Genomic DNA, 15,223 nt, shown 5'->3' on the forward strand with positions numbered 1-15,223 from the left:
CCCTGAATGTATCTACTAACTTTTTAACTTCCCCCTTTTCTTTCAGAGTGGATAAGTGAATATGTGATTATTCATTATTTAAATCTAGGTCTACCCTAAACTTTCAGATATGATGCCTAGTAAATGAATTCCTGATGAATCTACTGGTAAATGACAGCTGGAAAGCTCATTAGATACAATTTTTAATTTTGTTAACTTTTTGACAGGTTTTCTACCACCTTAATTGGGTTTTAAAATAATTATCTGACAACCTGTTGACAGCCTAAAGACAACTTCTAAGAGAAGCATAGGTGAAATATTCATTGAATCAAATTAAGGAATACTAAGTATTCATGTATACTAACTATCTTCTAAGAGAAGCATAGGTGAAATATTCATTGAATCAAATTAAGGAATACTAAGTATTCATGTATACTAACTATGATGTAAATGTATTCTGTACCATTAATATCTGCTTAAGAGGGAGTATAGTTATTAGTAAAATCATTTTCTACATCATGAATTTCTCAGAACTTCTCTTAGGACATCAACAAGATCATTTAGTTGATGTCATTTATATCCCATAAAAGATCTAGATACTTGATCTGTAGAACTTCCTGGAAGTCTTATGAAGTTCGACTACCCAGGACTAGTTTTAGCATAGCAGTTGACAGTCATCTCTAGAGCATGGCTTCTGGAGTCTGGCTGCCTGAGTTCAAATCCCAGCTCTGCTATTTTCAAGTTATATGACTGTTGGCAATTTACCTAACCTCTGTCTCAGCTTCCTCATCTGTTAAAATGGAGAAAATACTAGAAGAACTGTTTTGAGGATTAGGTAATACACAAAGCATGAAGCACAGTGCCTGGGACACAGGTAATACGGTAGTTGTTAACTGTTACTTCTGTACTCATAAAATACTTGAAGACTTATGTAGATGAAAGATATATACAGCCTTTGTCTCTGAGAGTAAATCACTCGGATGGTAGGGGATAAGCACATCAATTTAGAATGTTTCTGTTGTTTAGTAGATTCAGTGAATTGTCACTAAGTTATTTTTCACCATTCCCTTTGATCAAATAAGGTCAGTTAACTTCTAAATTTGGCCTATTGAACTAAGTACAGCAATAGCAACTGCAAAATATTTACAAATGTATAAAGGTTTTGGAATTTATTTGCCAAACCAGGTGCATGCAATTTGCACAATAAGGCAGGCTCAAAACCTATCTTAAAAGCCTTTGATAAGGTTTTATTAATTAGTTCATTCTTTTAAAAATACATTTATAAAAGGTATGAGAACAAGCAGTAGTGTTTCTTTTCAAAATACTGGATTCCTAATTTTTGCAATTGGCTGCTGCAAAGCCTTAACTCTACATTCAATGTTCTAACTATTCTTTGAACAGATTTATAGACTGTACTTAAAACACTAATCCTCAGTTGGGAATACTTAATAGATACAGGAATAGGATATGCAGTCTGGTAGAATGTAGATGGAATTGGACTTCGATTAAAAAAAAAATCTGTATTCTAATTCTGGCTTTTTACTAACTTATGAATATGATCTTTGTCTACTCAATTATTTGATGCCTTGGTTTTCTCATTTATCAAAGATAGTTAGAAGTACAATAAAGTTGAAGATGTATTGCTAAAATTAGTTAATACCTGCTTAGTAACATGAGATGGAGTTGTTACATATGGATAGTCCATCCTAATGTAACCACAAGTGTTGTTTCACCTAAGTTTCTACCCATAAAACTAATATCTGTTGTATTAGAGATTTGATAGGAAATCCCTTAATTTCCTTAAGAAACTATATCCCACATCCAATGCTCTATGTAACAGACTCATACAAGGTTGAGATGCTGCAAATAGCATCCTATTCATATCTAAACTCTTTAAGCAAAACCCTGGTAATAAAAGCCTTTGAAGTTTCAACAAAAAACTGTATCAGTATACAATTTATACATGGGGAATTGTACTTAAAATGTACCTTCTCCAGTCTCCAAAGGATTCATCATAAAATGAGCTTACATTGGAGGTGAAACATGTTATTTAAGTATTAAATTTTATTAACTTACTTCTTTGAATGTGTCATTAAAGCAGGTTAATGCTGGGCTCTGTTTTATCCTGAGTGTGGCTCACAGCTGGGAACTATAACACCTTGATCAAGGTTTGCCTCATTTTCCACTGCTTAAAACAGGCATTGAGTTCTTAGTATTGAGGGAATGACATTATCATGGGTCAGGTTTTTCTTGCCGTAACTTGGTCAAAGGAAATATATCCACTTGTCTGGACTAGTATTAACAAGACATTAGGAAAAGGGGGAACATTTTATGAGAAGAAATAATAGACTTGGATATTAACAGTAAATGTTGTAATCAAAATGGTATTTAAAATGTGTTCAAGTAAAACACTGTAATAAGAGAAAAACCACAGAACTTAATATAAATTATAGCTTTATTTTTTAAAAAGATTTTTTAAGTCTGTCAACCTCAAACACATATAAGTGAATTATTTATTCCTCTCTTCCATCAGATGAGGCTTATTGTGTCAAATCCTCTGAAAAATATAAGTAAAAATTATTTTTCACAAATATATATCCCCTATATTCCTCAAGTTACGTTCCGAAATTTTCTCTTTATAAATACTTTAACACAGCTGCTAGTGGTAGGACTGTGTTGTGCAGCTGCATATAGCTATAATTTTACAAGTCTGCTTTACTTTTGCTAGCTCCCTGGTTCAGCTCCAAGGTCCAAATCTTATAAATGGTTAACTGGGCTGCCAGAAAAGCCCACTGAATGCATCCTGTAGTGCTCTGTGACAAGCAAGAGAAGAAGTATAGCCTCCAGCAAGGTCCTGTGGTGAGGCAGCTCTGACATGGTTTAAATACCTAAAACAAAACAAGAAGTGTAGCATTAATATAAAAAGCAAATATAAATTGGTAACATTTTAAAAAGCAATAGTAAAGCTGATTCAAGTTTTAAAGAGGAATTCCGAGATCGAAATATTCAGACTTTTATTATAAATAATAATCTTTCAAAAGGAAACATGCCAACTGTACATGGAGTGCCTAAACTAGTACTAAATTACATAGCAAATTACCACGGGAATCTAAAAACAGTTCTGAAAGAGGTTTCAAAAATAATTCTAAAATATTCACTGCTTCACAATTTTCAGAGCTGATTTGTTTTGTTGGCTGATTTTTGGACACCTAACTAATGCTCTCCTTCCTGGCATATGCTTAAGAAATAAACAGTATCACAATACTATTATATTACTGATCTATCTACATAAATGTGTTTTAAATGAAGCCCTAAATACCTAAACAAATGAAAGAGGGGAGAAAACACATGAGTTACTTCAAAAGTACTTCAATATTCCAAGAATATATTGTCTCATTCCTTAGAGGAAAAGAAACATTAGAAAATTACATGTTGAAATCTCTGAGACTGAGCCTGAGTTCAAAATAATGTCTGAAAAAGTAAATACAGAAAAGTCTCATTGATCTCAAAGAACAATATAACAGTACAGTTTTTTTTTCTGCAACCACACACAGTTTTTGTTTTTTTAAAGCAATCAAACCTTTCTATCTTGACAAAACAGGACTAAAAAAAAAATTGGGCAATCTAGCCAAAGAGGGACAACTTAGCATGACTACTAACACTTCTGGAAACAAGTAATTCCAGGTTTGTTTTAATGCTTAGTTTAAGAAACTACCTTGATTCTTCAGGAAGTAAAGGAGCTTCACCCACTTTAGAATTACTGGTATGGCAAATGAATAAATCAGGTACCAGAACATTTTAATAACTTGGAACCTTTTTCACTCATTCATTCAAACTTCCTGTGTGTCAAAATCTTAATGCATGAGCAACTTAAAACTTCTAACATAACAACAAGTCTGTTTTTCATTTGTATCCATGCTTAATAAACCTGTGTAACTAAAACATATAGAGCAATATAAGAGTCCAATAGAAAAAAATGGGTCAAGATAGGATGCAGCTAAGTTCTTGGAATTAGCTATAATTTATTCACAATGCCACAAAGGTTTTAACTCAATTCTTTGCTTCTCTGCCAAGGGTGAAAGGGGAAAGTGGAAGGAAGAAGAGAATTAATATATATTGAACAAAAACAAAAAAAATTTTTGATAGTATTATATATATAATTTTACTATATATTTATAATATACTATACTATATATAGTAAATTTATGTTATAAACATATTATAAATTTACTATATATAGTATTTTACTATATATAATTATATACATAAGATACTAATATAGTAAGTGTAGTATAAAAACATAAGTAGAAAAAGGATGAAATAAAAATATTTAAATAAAAGTTCTGGCTGGGTGCGGTAGCTCACGCCTGTAACCCAGCACTTTGGGAGGCCAAGGTGGGCGGATCATCTGAAGTCAGAAGTTCAAGACCAGCCTGGCCAACATGGCAAAACCCCATCTCTACTAAAAATACAAAAACTTAGCCAGGCATGGTGGCACATACCTGTAATCCCAGCTACTCAGGAGGCTGAGGCAGGACAATCACTTGAACCTAGGAGGTGGAGGTTGCAGTAAGCCAAGATTTTGCCACTGCACTCCAGCCTGGGTGACAGAGTGAGACTCTGTCTCTAAATAAATTAATGAATGTTTTAATATTTTCTCCCTATACTGCATCTTACATACCCTCCTGGGACACATCCCACTTTGGAGACTACTGCTACAAATTAGTCATTGTTGTCTGGGTGCAGTGGCACACGCCTGTGATCCCAGTACTCTGGGAAGCCGAGGTGGGTGGATCACCTGAGGACAGGAGTTTCAGACCAGCCTGGCCAACATGGTGAAATCCTGTCTCTACTAAAAATAGAAAAAGTAGCCAGGTATGGTGGCAGGTGCCTGTAATCCCAGCTACTCGGGAGACAAGAGAATCGCTTCAGTCCAGGAGGCAGAGGTTGCAGTAAGTGGAGATCGCACCACTGCACTCCAGCCTGGGCAACAGAGTGAGACCCTGTTTTAAAAAAAAAAAAAAAAGTCGTTGTTAAATTCTTGGTAGAACCTTAGGTTGCATAGGATTTAAATAGGGATTTACCACACCTACCCCATGGCCATAAAGTTATCTGCTTATTACTTTCCAAGACACAATAAAATATCAACTGGTAAGATTCTGATGCATGAGAAATGAAGTAAATGTTAAGTTATCTCAGAAAGGTCTAAAAATTAACCTGGCTTCACAGGGAATTCAATAACTATCATACAAATAATAAGTGAGTAATATTTTTATAGGTAACTTGGAAATGAAATGTTCCATTCCTGATACAAATTTCCAGCTAATTTTTATCCACACACCAGATGATGATGCATCACCCTTTCCTTTCCTCTGATCCTCAAAAGAAAAGCATAGTCTTGGCCTCAATAGATGTTCACTTATGGTAAAATTCAAGCACCACAGTAGAATGTCAACCTTGAAAAGCCAACCATCATAAATGAGAATTGGTTTTCATAGCTGTAATACAAACCACTGTGCAACTAACTGTTTTGATTCATCACATTTTGGTACAGCTTGCTTCTGGGAAAGTTGAGTCATACCATATCTGGCTTGGCAATTTGAGCATAAACTTGCAGTATGCATACAGCTTTTTATATGTTATCCTGAGAAACCTGAAACAGCTGCACTGCTGGCAGGAAAACAGAGGACCACCAGTAAAATATTCAAAACAGTTGCATCTTTTAATTTATGGCCGTGTTTCCATAAAGAGTATATAAAACAGTTCAGCTTTATAGGTAAAATGTTATAAACAGTCATACTCATTGATGCCATAAATGTGTAAAAAAAGTTTATCTAAATGATTAGTGTTTGAAAATAGTATTTCTTGAACATAGTCATAATCCAGAGTATGAGCAAATATTTTTAAGCTTGACTTATTAATGCTAAGTTGTACAATTCTCACTGCCAAAACCAAGTCAATTAAAATTTCTTTGCATAGCACTGAAGAAAATGACCTTCCCTTCTAGCAATCACTTACATTAAACATGTCTGTGAGTATGAGTTGTTAAGGGTCCTGCTTATTTACTTTGCTGTTTTTGATCTCTAGGGCTGCACAAAACTGTTACTGTGAAGTATTTCAAACTATTTTCACCATGGCAACCTACATTAATGCCAATAAAAGATAAAACAAAGTTCATTTTTGTTATTCAATTGTGGGCTTTTATTTTTTAAGTATCTTGACTCAATGTTCTTAAACCCTTTATTTTTTGTAGCATGTCAAAGTATTTTAAAGAATCTGCCACATTGAAACAGCACAATGAAAATTTAGTGTTTTCTGTACTTTTCTACCTTAATCCACATCTGTGTTTTTATTCTTTCATGACCATTACAAGTACATCACTGAATACGATTCCTGGGGTTTCTGGCAGAAGTCAGTATCATTTCATGTATACCTTTATAAAACAGAATGAGGAAGAAGTCTTAGCCAAATTTATTTCCAAAAGTCAAGCTCGGTTGGGTTTGGGACCCTGGAGGTAATTGCTCTGACTATTTAGCCAATCCCATGACACTATTCCTGTTTTTCATGGGTTTATTTTAAATATGTGTAAATCTTATAAGCAGAAACCAGGAAAGTAAAAACGAGGTTTGCTTATTTTGGTACCTACACCTTATTTTTACTGAAAGCAGACTAAACTCAAAGACTTAAAAAATCATACCTTTGATTATTTTCTTAATAAGGTCAAAAAAAGTATGTTTTCGAAAGCATGTCTAAGATAATTCTTGTACAAAGGACATCTTATGCCCTAATTTATGCTCTGTCTAAAGCTGCCTTCCTATCCCATCAAAATCCCTTTCAAACAAACCTTGGAGAAGGGGGAGGGAAAAGGAGCAATGGATCCTGAGAAGGGCCTAAGATAGGATTAAGTATTAGAAAACCACACTTGAAGGTTCGTTCCTGAATTTTGATTTCCTACACTGTCATTTTCTTGTGTTATATTTTGCAGCTTTTGCTCCCAAAGAAAGTGGTATAATTTACTCTTACCTTCAGAAAGACTTCATTTTCTTAGTTCTTTAACATAGGAGTGCCTCTGAGATTACTCTTTTCCTATCCCTTCCCTTAAAAGCCCTATATTGACCATCTGGCTGAAGTCTTGGACTCAGCTCATTTTAGTGCTATTTAACAATGCTTTGAGTTCTCAGCTAGGGGCAGAGGGCAGGGCTTGTCACTCAAGACCAAGAGGCAAGCACTCTTCCTGTCCAGTCACAATATGTTTGTGACAATCCTTAAAGCACATTGGCTTGGAATTTATATTGAAATGAAATGTAAAGTTCATATTAATTTCCTCTACCTCAAATTACCAGGCCCTATGGAGAGTTAAAAACTTGGACTGGTTCAAACTAAGAAAGGTAGTGAACTCTAGAGACTAAGACTTTCTTTTTACAAGGTGGCCCGTTTTTTAAAGTCTGCATTTAAAGCCATCAGGCATTAAACAGACCACTTCCAAACAGATCTGTGTCCTAGCCCACAAAATTCAAATCTAACTGCCATTAAGAGAGATCAGCCAGCTGATCTCAGCTATCAAGACCCACAGCTCTTATAGGAAGCTCAGCCAAAGCTATAAAAATTTACATTAGCAACCTGAAGTCTACCTCAGTGAGATTTAAAAACAACCAAAGCAATAGTGTGCTCACATAACTATCACTAAAAAGCAAAAACATTCTGAAAACTAGTTAATGGTTAGGTGTCTTAACCTAAGCACAGTACCAGAATAATAGACAAACTGTTTACAGAGTGGTAATCATATATTCTAAGGTAAATGAGAAAAGATACTACATGTCAGAAATACTATTCACAATTCTGAGGGCAGCTTTGTTATAAATATACATGGCTGTCTGGGCACGGTGGCTCACATCTAACTAATCCCAGCACTTTGGGAGGCCGAGGTGGGCAGATCATGAGGTCAGGAGGTCAAGATCAGCCTGACCAACATGGTGAAACCCCGAATCTACTAAAAGTACAAAAATTAGCCGGGCATGGTGGCACGCACCTGTAATCCCAGCTACTCAGGCAGCTGAGGCAGGAGACTCACTTGAACCCGGGAGGTGGAAGTTGCAATGAGCCAAGATCACGCCACTGCACTCCAGCCTGGGAGACAGAGTGAGACTCCTCCGTCTCAAAAAAAAAAAAAAAAAAAAAAAAACAAAAAACAAAAGATCACATGGCTTCATGAAATCCAAACAAAAATGTAACAAACTTCCACAGGCAGTCATATGTTGCTCTTATACTTTACCATCTAGCCAGCAAGTTAGAATACAATTTGAATAAACTAATAATAAAACTGAATTCAGATTTACACCAACACACTTGGAAAGAGAGTGAATAATTATGCCAGACATTTAGACCATCCAAACACCAAAACTCGTATTTCAAAATTAAAAGACACATGGTTTCCAAATGAACACAATGATTTATTATTCATATTTAATAACTGAATATAGATTGCTCAGGGAAGACTTTCTGACTTATAACTGGAGTATAAGTCCAATTATACTTATAACTGTGTAATTTATTGCTATCAAAGAGCACACCAGGTATTTCGGATAGAACAGTTATTACTGACAGTTAATATAATTACATAATGAAGGGATTATTTCCTTGATTTAAGTGTGAACTATAGAACACATAGAAGATATAGCTACTTAAGTATAATATATTCTATGAACGATGTTGGTAGTGCTGATTATCTCAATGGATAGACCTGTAAGGATAGATTCTGTCTATATAATACATACATTTAAATACAGTAACATCTCAGGATCAGGGGCTATGAGATAGATGGGGCCATGAAAAACAGATAATAAACAGTAGCTAATAGGCCAAATGATATTTGATAAATTTTAAGTATATTCTTCAAAGTCAGATGTTTATTTCCACAAGAGATTAATACAACGTTTGTCTAATTTCAGTATTGCCATTATATGCTTAGATGAGATTACACAGAAAAATGGCATAAATAATGTTTTTATTTATTGATTCTTAAAACATTATGATATTCATTTCTATTAATCTATTCAGAATAATGACTGGGCTAGAGACAGAGTAAGGCAAAGTTTCATTTAAAAAATCTAAAAATAGCAAGTAATATGAGCCTAGATTTTGTGTATCCCAGTGAGGAACAAGTGTCACTTCTTGGAAATTCAGTAGATACTATAAAAATAAATGTGCTAGGTTCTGCATTTCTTTGGTAATATTCCTTAAAAAAAATCTAGTGCCTGATTCTGCTTTGTCTAATGTAATTTTTTCTTAGAAATTCAATGTGCCAGATATGTGCCAGATTTTTCATCATATCTTTATAAAAGCAGGATAAGTAATTTATCTCCAAGAGTGAGGGAGACAAAAATGCAGAAATTTAGATATATGCAGCTCATTCATTCTCAAAAAAAAAAAAAAAAATTACTGAGAGCCTACTATCTGCCAGTTATTGAAGTAGCCCTGATAATAAAGCAGAGAACAAAAACTTCATTATCTCATTGACCTTATAATCCAGCAAAAAGAAAAATATTAAATAATGAATATTACAAATGAGAAAGGAGGGCTTGATAAGTGTGGATAGAAAGGGAAGCCAACATGAATAAGATCAGAACAGGTTTCCCTAAAAAAATTACAGTTAAGTTTAGATCCAAAGAGATAAAATTAGCTAGGAAGGCAAGGGGAGTATAACGGTGATCCAGAGAGAGGGAAGAACATATATGAAGTAGTAAAGAGACACAGCACATATTGAGAATATAGGGGACAGGTGGTTTCAGCTCAGGATGAGGCTAGAGATGTAGGCAGAAAGTACACAAAAGATGGCCTTATAGAAAATGTTTAAAAACTGTGAATTTTATTTAAAGGGCACTGGGAAGCCACTGAAAAGTTATTATTAGAAAGCTGATGGCTGGGTGCAGTGGCTCATGCCTGTAATCCCAGCACTTTGGGAGGCTACAGTGGGCAGATCACCTGAGGTCGGGAGTTTGAGACCAGCCTGACCAACATAGAGAAACCCCATCTCTACTAAAAATACAAAATTAGTTGGCGTGGTGGCGCATGCCTGTAATCTCAGCTACTCAGGAGGCTGAGGCAGGAGAATCTCTTGAACCCGGGAGGTAGAGGTTGCGGTGAGCTGAGATCGCACCATTGCACTCCAGCCTGGGCAAGAAGAGCAAAACTCCGTCTCAAAAAAAAAAAGGAAACCTAATAATGTAAATGGTCCACTTTGGCTGCCCACTGGATTAGAGAAAAGCAAGAGTAGATACAGACAGATTCCTTAGGAGACTGTTGCTCTAGTCCAGGCTTGATACAATGGTGATTTGAATTAGGGTGGTGGCAGTGAAAATAATGAAAACTACTGGTTTAGAAATATTTCAGTGAGTGAGTGGGTGGATACGGGGGTGGGAATATGAGGGTGGGAAGGAGAAAGCAGTGTCAAGGTCAACTTCCAGGTACCTAGTCACATAGTCACACAGATCAGGGAAGATGCCCTCACAGAGAAATAGAAAACTGGAGAAGCAAATAAGGGTGGGAGAGAAAAGAAGGGAAAGATCCCAGCTTTGGTTTTGGACTTGAGTGATTATAGCAGAGACATGCATGGAGATGCGGAATGGTAGCTGGATATGTGGGTCAAGTGAAAAGAAGAGAGTTATAGAATGAAGATACCAATTTGGAGTTACCAGTATTTAGATGGTATCTGAAACCATCAAAATAAATGTTAATATTTAAGAAGGGACAGAATGAGAAAAGAGGAGGGCCTAAGGCAGAGGCTTAGAGAACTATAATGTGGAATGGTCTGACAAAAGAAGCTATTTTGAAGTAAAGGGTAGTAAATGCAGCTATCCCCTGCTATCCCCAATACCTCATAGACTCTCTTCCCCTCCTTTCTAGACTTGCGAAAAATGTAGACACAAGGGAGGTGTAAGCCACCTGGAAAGGAGGAAAATAATAATAACAGAGACAGAGACAAGGTAACCTATTTGTTTTCCCCACCTAAGGACTCCAAAGGGCATATGCATAGTATTTACAGCAGTCATGTTTCTTATAGCAAAAGAACAACAGAAACAACCAAATGTCCATTGACAAGAGAATGGATAAACTTGTTATTGATACAATGGAATGCTATCAAAAGTGAAAATAAATAAGTTACAGCTATGTACATGCATCAATACGACTGACTCTCACAAACAATGCTTAGCCAAAAAACCCATAAAAACCAAGTTACAGAAAAATATGGAGAGCATGGTTCCATTCATATTAAATTCTGAACATGCAAAGCTAAACACGGAATATGTAAATATGACAAAGCTATAAAGAAAGGTGAGGAATGATGTCAGAAAGATGGCCAAGTAGGAAAACCAAGCCTTCATTTTCTCCACAAAAAACAATAATTGGACAGCTATCCATGAATGGGAATAACTGGAAGAGCTCAGAAATCTACTTGAGAAACTATAGCAATACATTGGAAGAAAAATCCCGTAAGTAATGACACAAAAATCCCATAACCACACAAAAGAAAGAAACAGTTCATTCTGCCTTTATCATCCCATTCCCAAAGCTAGCACTGATCAGCATAGAAAGGGAACTCCCAAGTTTGTAAGTATCCCTGGCATGGCAGTGGAGAGCAGGATGAAAGAACAGCTTTCCCAGACTTTCAGGGTACTGCCTGAGAAATCAGCAACCAGCATCAATTATATCCCACCTAGATTGTTGAAAAGACTGGCATGCACAGAAACAAAGGAGGATGGGGGCTACCAGTATCAGCCATATAAGCAGAAATCACTACTGTCCTTAGTGGCCTGCTCTGCACAGGATTCCAGCAGACTTCTCTGCTGAGGACCTCAACAGCCCTTGTGGCTACCACAAGAGATTTCACCCCTGAGGATACCATGGTGTTCACTGAGGTGGACAGCAGCAGCTTGCTCTGCAGAAGACCCCAATAAAAGCTTTTGCTGGCTGCTGAGGAATCTAGCAGTCAGCATAGCTACAACAGACCCCCTGCAGGTTTGGCCACTGGGCATCCCACAGTTTTTTGCCTTCCCAATCTCCAGGTGCCTTAAGTGGTGATGTGTGCCTATAGTCCTAAGCACTTGGGAGACTGAGGCAGGAGGGTCACTTGAGCCTGGGAGGTTAAGGCTTCAGTGAGTCATAATTATGACACTGCAGTCCAGCCTAAGTAACAGAGTGAGACCTTGTCTCAAAAGAAAGAAGAAAGAAAAGAAAGAAGAAAAAGAAAGAGAAAGAAAAAGAAATACTGTCAGAAAACTTTCTAAATATGGGGAAAGATATAAACATCAAGGTACATGAAACATAAAGATGTAAAATCAGATTCAACCCAGAGAAGACTTCACCAAGACACATTATAATCACATTTTCAAAAATCAAAGACAAATAGAGAATTTTTAAAGCAGCAAGAGAGAAGCAGCATATCACATACAAAGGAACCTAAATAAGACCATTGGTGAATTTCTCAGCAAAAATCTTGCAGACCAGGAGTAAGTGGGAAGAGTTCATGAAAGGGGGAAAAAAAAAATGCCAACCGAAAATACTTTATGCAGCAAAGCTATCCTTCACCAACGAGGGACAGATAAAGACTTTCCCAGACAAGCAAAACTGAGGGAGTTCATCACTATTAGACTTGTGTTACAAGAAATGCAAAAGGTCGTTCTTCAGGCTTAAACAAAAGGCCACTAATTAGAAACATGAAAGTATAGACTGGGTGCAGGGGCTCACGCCTGTAATCCCAACACTTTGGGAGGGTGAGGTGGGCATATCACCTGAGGTCGGGAGTTCGAGACCAGCCTGACCAACATGGAGTAACCTTGTCTCTAGTAAAAATACAAAATTAGCTGGGTATGGTGGCACATGCCTGTAATTCCAGCTACTTGGGAGGCTGGAGCAGGAGAATCACTTCAACCTGGGAGGCGGAGGTTGTAGTGAGCCAAGATCGTGCCATTGCACTCCACCCTGGGCAAAAAGCATGAAACTCCATCTCAAAAAAAAAAAAGAAGAACATCAAAGTATAAAACTCGCTGACAAAGGTAAATATATAGTCAAATTCTGAATAACACTGTACTGGTAGTGTGTAAATTACTTATAACTCTAATATAAATGTTGAAAGACAAAAGCATTTCCAGAAAAGAACCAGAGCTACAAAAATTTGTTAATGGATATATAATGTAAAAATACATACACTGACACAGAAAACATAAAATATAAGAGGAGAATGATACGGTTTGGCTGTTTCCCCATCAAAATTTTCATCTTGAATTGTAGCTCCCATAATTCCCACCTGTCATAGGAGGGACCTAGTGGGAGGTAAATGAATCATGGGAGCAGATCTTTCCTGTTCTGTTCTCATGATAGTAAGTCTCATGAGATCTGTTAGTTTTATAAAGGGGAGTTCCCCTGTCACATGCTCTCTTGCCTTCTGCCATGTAAGATGTGTTTTGCTCCTCATTTGCCTTCAGCCATGACTGTGAGTCCTCCCCAACCATGTGGAACTGAAAGTCAATTAAACCTCTTTCCTTTATAAATTACCCAGTCTCAGGTATATCTTTATTAGCAGCATGAGGACAGACTAATACAGAGAATAAAAGTAAGTTTTGTAAGTGATCAAAGTTGTTATCAGCTTCAAATAGACCAACATAACTATAAGATGTTTTATGTAACCCTTGTGGTAACAAAAATGCAAAAACCTACAGTAGATACACAAAAGATGAAGAGAAAGGAATAGAAACATGCCACTAAAGAAAATCATCAAATCACAAAGAAAGACAGCAAGAGAAGAAGGGACAAAAGGTCTCCAAAACAACCAAATAACTACAACACCATTAACAAAGTAGCAAAAGTAAATCTTTACCTATCAATCATTACTTTAAATGTAAATAGACTAAATTTGCCAGTCAAAAGACATAGAGTGGTTGAATGGATAAAAAAAATAAGACCCAACTATATGCTGCCTAAAAAAGACTCACTTCACATTTAAGGACACACACAGAGTGAAAGTGAAGATACTCCATGCAAATGGAAACCAAAAAGAACAGAGGTAGCTAAACTTATATCAGACAAAACAGATGTTAAATCAAACCGCCACATGAAACAAAGAAAGTCACTAGAAAATGATAAAAGGATCAATTAATCAAGAGGATATAACAAATGTAAATATATATTAACCCAAGTCAGAGCACCTAAATATATAAAGCAAATATTAACAGATCTGAAGGGAGAAATAGACAGCAATACAATAATAGGGAATTCAACATTTCACTTTGAACAATGGATAGATTATCCAGACAGAATATCAATAAGCTGGAACTACACTTTAGACAAAATAAACCTAACAAACGTATACAGAAAATTCCAGCCAACAGCAGCAGAATACACATTCTTCTTGAGTGCAAAGAACATTTTACAAAATAAATCATATGTTAGGCCAGAAACCAAATCTTAACACATTTAGTAAGACTGAAATCATATTAAAGAATTTTTATAACAACAATGATATGAAACTAGAAATCAGTAACAGAAGAAAAACTAGAAAATTCACAAATATGTGGAAATTAAACAACATACTTGTGAACAATCAATGGTTCAAGGAATTTATCCATTTCTCAAGAAATGAAAAGTTTTGATTCTCAAGAAAAATATCTTGAGAATAATGAAAAAGTAAACATAACATACCAAAATTTATGATATGTAGCCAAAGCAGTCCTGATAAATTTATACTAATAAATGACAATATTTAAACAGAAAAAAAAATCTCAAATAACCTGGTATTAAACCTTAAAGAACTAGTTAGTGTAAGGAAGCCCAAAGTTAGAGTAAGGATGGAAATAAAGATCAGAGTAGAAATAAAATAGAGATTAGATATACAATAGAAAAAAATAAAAATCAATGAAACTAAAAGTTGGTTTTTTTTAAAACATAAAATTCACAAACCTTTAGCTAGATTAACTAAGAAAAAAGAAAGAAGACTCAAATACATAAAATCAGAAATGAAAGAGGAGATATTACAACCAAGGCCACAAAGGTATGAAAAAAGTCACTAAACAATTATACACCAACAAACTGGAGAACTCAGAAGAAACGGATAAATTCCTAGACACAGACAACCTACCAAGACTGAATTATAAAGCAATAAAAATTGTAAACAACCCAACAGAAAGTAAGGAGATTGAATCTGTTATCTATCTATCTATCTATCTATCTATCTATCTATCTATCTATCTAT

General features: G+C 35.7%; 1 protein-coding gene across 3 annotated transcripts in view; it reads right to left on the reverse strand.

Annotated features, from left to right (window-relative positions):
* Positions 1-2,416: 2,416 nt before the first annotated feature.
* The window catches only part of MNAT1 (MNAT1 component of CDK activating kinase), a 265,418-nt gene continuing 252,611 nt past the window's right edge, over positions 2,417-15,223 (reverse strand). For all 3 annotated transcript variants that reach the window (XM_031935758.1, XM_023231801.1, XM_023231791.1), the window contains one exon: positions 2,417-2,867. In XM_031935758.1, the coding sequence (XP_031791618.1) occupies positions 2,747-2,867 (121 nt within the window). In that variant the 3' untranslated portion in view covers positions 2,417-2,746. The remainder of the gene's footprint in view (positions 2,868-15,223) is intronic.

Source organism: Piliocolobus tephrosceles, chromosome 6 (assembly GCF_002776525.5).
Source record: "Piliocolobus tephrosceles isolate RC106 chromosome 6, ASM277652v3, whole genome shotgun sequence".
NCBI lineage: Eukaryota > Metazoa > Chordata > Mammalia > Primates > Cercopithecidae > Piliocolobus > Piliocolobus tephrosceles.